Source organism: Corythoichthys intestinalis, chromosome 9, assembly GCF_030265065.1.
Source record: "Corythoichthys intestinalis isolate RoL2023-P3 chromosome 9, ASM3026506v1, whole genome shotgun sequence".
NCBI classification, from domain to species: Eukaryota; Metazoa; Chordata; class Actinopteri; order Syngnathiformes; family Syngnathidae; genus Corythoichthys; species Corythoichthys intestinalis.
The window spans coordinates 1,907,010-1,914,070 of NC_080403.1; the positions used below are offsets into that span (position 1 = coordinate 1,907,010).

At 37.5% G+C, this 7,061-nt stretch overlaps 1 protein-coding gene across 4 annotated transcripts in view; it reads right to left on the reverse strand.

Moving 5' to 3' along the window:
• Positions 1 to 6,545, reverse strand: part of zc3h11a (zinc finger CCCH-type containing 11A) — a 49,770-nt gene extending 43,225 nt beyond the window's left edge. The window contains exons 1-5 of one of the 4 annotated variants that reach the window (XM_057845522.1): positions 6,416 to 6,545; positions 6,023 to 6,118; positions 1,034 to 1,106; positions 760 to 900; positions 550 to 669 (exon numbers count right to left, since the gene is read on the reverse strand). In XM_057845522.1, the coding sequence (XP_057701505.1) occupies positions 550 to 669; positions 760 to 813 (174 nt within the window). In that variant the 5' untranslated portion in view covers positions 814 to 900; positions 1,034 to 1,106; positions 6,023 to 6,118; positions 6,416 to 6,545. Of the gene's footprint in view, positions 1 to 549; positions 670 to 759; positions 901 to 1,033; positions 5,591 to 6,018; positions 6,119 to 6,415 lie in introns of those variants that run through there. The other 3 variants (XM_057845521.1, XM_057845523.1, XM_057845520.1) reach the window with 3 other exon arrangements.
• Between the last annotated feature and the right edge of the window lie 516 nt (positions 6,546 to 7,061).

The following is a 7,061-nucleotide window of genomic DNA, read 5'->3' on the forward strand; positions in this document are numbered from 1 at the left end:
ATGCCATTGCTTGGAGTGGGCGGTAGGGCTGAACGATATTGAAAACAATATTGCTGCGATTTTTTAGGGGTTTGCGATATTAAAATATATATATATTTTTTAAAGAAATTTTTACTAGATGACTTGAATAGCTGTTTGGAAAGACTTTGGATGACTCATCATGACCACAGTGTACAGTATTCCACCGTTATTCGCGGTTAATAAGGACCAGAACCCGCCGCGATAAGTCAAAAACCGCAAAGTAGCTAGTTTTTTCCGGGCTGAGGAGCTTGGTGCGGTCAAAGTGCATCATTTGCCGTCTCCTTGTAAATCTGCACTGCCACCTAGGGCCTGGCATGACTACTACATCGTTTGCATGCAGAATCGCGACATTGTTCGGATGGAGATGGAACCATATAAAAGCAAATTTGAAATTTTTCGTAGTCTCGGAGAGTCACCATGTAAACGGGCCCTAAGTATGATCCAGTTTGGTGCATAATTGTAATATTTAACAGTCCTTTTCTCTAGTCATTAGCGCTTCATTCAATTTTGTTTTAAAAAGCTACTTACAGTGATCTCCATGTGGCGAAACTTGCAGACATTTCGGTAGCAACGTCCCTCCTGCCAGAGATTGCAAACGGTCTCGTTGCCCATTGCTGCTTCACAGTGCCTGAAAGGGCAGCTGTCTCCCTGGTAGAAAGAAATGAGACTTTATTGTAAGACTGAGGTGTATGAAGAAAATGTGTTAACATCAGTATATCTGTGTATTGAATTACTCACTTTAGTGCATGTAGAATAGTAAAAGAAGTAGCAGTCGTCTCCATTGGCAGTCATTGTGAGGCCGGTTTAAAGTCTTGGTTTGCGCCGATCGGCTATGACCTTTGAACTCAGCAACAGCTTCTTCCAGGCCAGCAAGACTCCCTTGAAAACATGAGTTAAATTTTAATCCCGACTGTTAAATTAAGAGAATCTCAAAACATGGAATACTACAGTCTCGTTCTACATAATTAATTGTTTTTTGTTTTTTTTTTTCTTTTTCTATTGTATTTATTACCTGAGGAAGGTAGAGACGTTCTCTTCCTCTTTTGTAGGTTGATGATGGGGTGCCCTTGTTTCAGTATGAAGTCCTAGAGGAACACTTGATCCATGAGATAAGAGGGAAATGCGAAGCCAGGAGGTCGCCCAGGGCACTCAAACATCTCAGCCAGACTGCTTAACATTACTGATGGTGGCTTCAAGTCCTTTCCATTTTTTTTTTTTTTTTTTTTTTTTTTTTAATTTGTAAAACTTTTTTTTTTTCTTTTTAAAAAAGTTGTAGTTTGGGGCAAATAAAGAAAAATGGTTAATCTCATGTTGCAAAAAGGCCATAAGAGCAGAGTGGAAGATGGTAAAAACAACTGTTCTTGGGCTGGATGACATTTTGCACACTTGGGAACATTTTACGAGGAAAAAAAGGCCAAGCATTAGCTACCAAAACTGAAAGGAAAAAAAAAAGTCTTCTGCCCATGTATTCCCAAAGGAAGGAAGGTATGTTTTCCATTTTCAGGGACCACAGCGACGGGCCAAAGGATGGATAAACACCTAAAAAAATTAAATGAAAACACTCCCCACAGGACTGAAAGGGTTATTATCGAACAAATTTGGCATTTTGCATATAGGGTACATCATGAAAACATGTTTTTGAACATCTCAAAACTTCACTAATTAAATTATCAACTCATAATTTATATGTTTGAGGTAATGATTAACAAACAGTGGTGGATGAATACTTTTTTTTACTTAAAAAATTACTCAAGTACAGAAGTACATTAAAATTTACAATTTACAAATAAGTTTTATATTTTAAATTATATAACCGTGCAGAATGGAAAAAAGTAAATTGGCTGCTCTGTAAACAGTAGCTTAAAAAGCTCCCAAAACTCCATAACTTATCTCAATGGCTGATTGTAAGCTCAGGTGTAGGGCTGCAGCTATCGATTATTTTAGTTGTCGATCAATCGATGAACTAGTTAGTTCAAATTATCGAGTAATCGGATAAGGAACATGAAAAATTAAAATACCTGAGCTGAGCCTCAAACGGTATTTAAAAAAAAAAAAATGAGGATCCATGTACAGCAAAAGAACAATTGGCTAACTTACATAGCAAAAGTCTGCTAGCTTAAATGCTATACAATGCTAACTTTTTGTTTTACAATGCTCTTAACAAATGGTTCATATGATCCCACAAAAAAAACAGCTAAATATACTTATAAACTAAATTATGAATGCATAAAAAAAAAAATTAGCTCAAACAAAAACTTAGCTTACGTTGGTCTTAACAGGGAGCAGTTTGATTCAGCAATGTGAAATGAGGCAGACAAGAGGGCAGTGTATCCACCCTAATCAAAACTAAGTGCAAACACTTTCATAATAAACCATTACAACTCCACTTTAATTAAACGAATACTCAAAGCAATAAAATTTAATTCTAATATTTTTTCTAATCGAATATTCGAGTTAATCATTTAATCGTTACAGCACTAATAAGGTGCATACTCCCAATATTTATTGTACAAGAGTATGCAGCACCCATCTGAAGGTGCGATGCTCTCACTGTTGGTTTTTATTGGTCAATCTCTTGTTCACCTGCCTAATCTTGCCTGTACTCGTGTTGCTCCCTCTAGTGCTCAATAACAGTATAGTTGCACGGGGCTGCTTGCTTGCGCTGGAGGCAGGAAAACAAAACTAACAATTCACAATGACAGAAAGATGTAACGTTTAACACTGAGGATAATTTGAAAAGTAGTGGAGTAAAAAGTACAGAAACATGCAGTAAAATGTAGTGAAGTAAAAAGTACCACTTCATATTCGTACAGTAATGCAGTACATTTGTTACATTCCACCACTGCTAACTAATAACACATTTACCTTCTGGAGTATAGTTGATATTCTTCACTTTACTTCCATCTTCTGCTTTCATGCAGTATGATTTATATACAAATGAATTACCATTATAATGTCTTTCTAATTAGATTTCTTAAAGAATGCACGCAAACTGTAATTACATTCACGATTTTTCAAGGTCCTCGTTTCATGTTTATGTGCCACCATTTTTCAAGTTTTATATATGTACATTATATACTCTACACACACATATACAGGGTGACCCACAAAAACATTTTGACAATCCAATAAAACCAAAAGTGATGGAAGAAAAAGTGATCGAAACCTTGCAACATGCCAATTAAAAAAAAAAAAAACTATATTCATTAGGCCTGTCGCGATAACAAATTTTAGTGTGCGATAATTTATCTCATAAATTGCGATAAGCGATATTATTGCGCCCCCCCCAATTTTTTTTAACCAATTTACAATTACACAGTGAGAATACAGTATATATTAATAGCACAAGTACACCCATTTAAACACGATAAATATTTACTTTAAGAAATCACAACTAAAAACAATAGACCATACCTCTTAAGTAAAAGCAGGCATAAAAATGGGCCAGGGGTTTAAAAGGTGAGATGGGTGTGGAGGAAATATGTTTTTTTACTAGTTGTATTGAGGAATAATTTCCTGACCCATGTATCCATAATAGTGAGAGCATTGTTATCGCGAGCCTTGTATTGCACGTCATATCATTTCGCGAGCTACCCAAAAGGTTTCCACCCCTACAGTACATACAACATAAAAATTCATCATCACCATTTATGTACGTTATTATTTCTCGCAGGAGGTAATGTTTTTTTTCCTCAATTGTTACACTCTCCAGCTTGTATGGATTAAATCTTAAATCTAAAGCAAGAATTCTGTGAACTCTCCCCCAGGACATTTCAACCGCGGATGCTTGCTTATGAATTGTACGCCGGGTGTCCCAGACAGACTTGCGTACAACATCAACGTTCTGTGGAGTACGAGCATTTCTTGGTCATCCTTTTGGTTTCTTTATGGCAGATGCAGTCCCTTCAAAGTTAGTAATCCAACATTTCATGGCATGTTTTGATAGAACAGCACCATGACATCCCAAGTTGTAAAAACGTCAGAACTCCCTCTGTGCAGCTGTCAAACTATTACAGTTTTCATAATACATTTTTATGGCAAGGTCTCCGTCTCTGTGCTGTCACTTGCTCATGTCTGCCAACACCACTTCAAAAATTCACAGTTATTTGGGGTCACCCTGTGTGTGTGTATGCATATACGTAATTATTCAATAACCAAATGACTTGTAATTCAGCAAATTGGACATTTCTAAAACAATAACCTACAGTCCCTGACAAAAGTATTGTCGCTTATCCATTTTGTTGAAACAATTGCTAACAACCGGACTTTTAATAATTCAATTGGTTTCAGAAATGGCACATATGAAAGCTAAGACCCTCCCAAATGACACTGAATGTACAAAAATATATTTATTTCACTGAAAAAAGATTTATTTAAAGAAGACATAATCATTTAAATCATTATCATTTAAAGAAGACATAAAGGTCAAATCTTGGCAAGACAAAAGTTTTGTCGCCTACAGAAAGTAGAGTGAAAATTGAACAAAAAATTTACTTCAAATACAAAAATATGTTACATAACATAAGCGGATTAAGTAGTGGTGCTGTGAGATCCAAATTTAATATTTTGTAGGACTTCCATGGGCTTGTAGGACTGCATCCATGCAGTCCGGCAAGGATTCATACAATTTATTGATGAAGTCATCAGGAACATCAAAGAAAGCAGTCTTGCATGCCTCCCAGAGTTCATCAACATTCTTGGGTTTCGTCTTCCATGTTTCCTCTTTCATCCTACACCAGACATGCTCAATAATGTTAATGTTTGGTGACTGGGCTGGCCAGTCCTGGAGGATCTTGATCTTATTTGCCATAAGGAACTCTGAGGTAGAGCTTGAAGTATGCCATGGAGCACCATCCTGCTGCAGAATTTGTCCCTTTTTATGGTTAGGAATGTAAGAGGCAGCTAAGATTTGTTGATATTTCAGACTATTTATGTTGCCTTCCACCCTGCAGATCTCTCGCACACCCCCATACTGGATGTAACCCCAGACCATGATTTTGCCACCACTAAACTTCACTGTTTTCTGAGTGAATCTCAGATCCATGCTGGTTCCAGTAGGTCTCCTGCAATGTTTGCGGCGACTTTGGTGTAATTCAATGAGAGATTCAGCTGAAAAATCCACCTTCTGCCACTTTTCCAGCGTCCATCCTTTTGACAGGCTGTGGGCATTGGCAAATGCCACATGGTTTTTTAATTGTCTTTTGTTTAATTCTGGTTTCTGGGCACTGATTCGACCATGGAGGCCATTTCTAGACAGAATTCGATAGACTGTTCTGGTTGACACAGGGACTTCAGGTGACCAGGTCTCGTGGAGCACTGCTGCAGTGGAAAAAGGGCTGTCTTTGGATTTTTCAGCCAACAACTGGTCCTCCCGAGCAGTTGTCTTGCGCGGTCTGCCTGACCTGGGCTCGTCAAAAACGTCTCCAGTCTGTTCATATCTTTTTTTTATCCTCTGTACCTGACGCTGAGACACATTGAAGGTGGCTGCCACATCTGCAGTGGATCTGGTCTTCAGGCTCTTGATAATTAACAATTTGGTCTCAGGAGGAATCTTAGGCATCTTGTCAGGTTGCAGTTGATGTAGCAGTCTAGTGCACTGGGGTTCTTTTTATACACACCTGAGAGTAAATCGATCCATTATTGGCAACAGGTGAAGCTCTAATCCGGGATTGTGTGCATCATTTGACAAGGCGACATGACTTCTGTCTTGGCAAAAATTGACTCAATGGGCTTTGTAAACATCAGAACACTTTTCAACAGTTTTGCTTGGCACCGAAATGTTATTCCAAAACCTGTAAGCATTAAAATTATCCATTTCTTGTAAGAAAATATTGATTACAAATATATTAGAGGGACACTGCAGGTCCATGTGTATGCAAGCGACAAGATTTTTGTCAGGTACTGTATATGCCACGGCTGTACGCTTCCCTCACGATTCTCAAAACTACATAAAAGCAACAAAGCCACGGCAGCAGTTAGCCAAAGGAAGAGTCTTACCTACTTGCTTGGTTAAATCCAGATGGCGGCTTTAACGGCCACGATGTGTATGTTGTTAAAAACAAAACAAAAATTCACGTAAAAACAGCGAATCCAGGCGCTGGTGAAAATCGACCACAAACATCAGGATATTAGTAGTTGAATGATCGCTAAATACAACTAAAATGTTTCACAATGAATGATAGTGAGTCACTAGATCAATAAACTAGCAAAGAATACGGAAAGTTCTTTTCAAATGTATCATTTGCACTAGGCCTACGTAAAACATTTCAAGCCTGTGTAGCCACCCCCATCTTAACCGTAATAATTACTCGAAAAAACACGCCAACCTCACCCACTATAAATTATATAATATACGCAAGCGTCGAATACAACTTGTAGAAATAGTGACAATTACCAGTTTCTTGGTTAAAATGGTTTGCGTTTTAAGCACCGCAAGTCTTCATGTGCTACGTTAGCTAACAGGCAAAATGGCGCTTGCAGTGTTTTGCTATTATTCTTCTTTTCCCTTTTTCTTCTTTCTCTTCTCGTGTACGTGATTGACAACTATGCTTTGAATGACTGCCATCTGCCGAGTTGGAATGTAGGTGCAACACATTCATCCATAGTGGATTTTATATGGGGCTGTGTGGAGGTAGATTTGTGTTTTATTGTTCAATCCAAAAAAAGTTGCTTCAATCAAAATATAGATTTTTAATTTTTTTTTAAAAATCACTTCAGTCGGGAATAAAATTCAAAGAAAAAAGTTTGGATGCAAAATAATAGTAATAAATACATTTGAGGCTAAAAAATATGCATTTGAACATATTTTTGATTGATTTTTTTTATTTATTATTGAAACAACTTTTTTGATTGGAGTAATGATTTTTGTTGGGTGTTCTGGCAGGCAAGCAGTACAGGATCTAGGGACAAAAAAAACTAAAATGAGCTCAGTGTTATGAATGGCAAGCTGTTGATTAGTGTCCCAATCACAGACCTGGAGAACAGGAATAGTGAACGTATGTATCTAATCAGCATAACAAAGGAAGCACACACAAAATGCG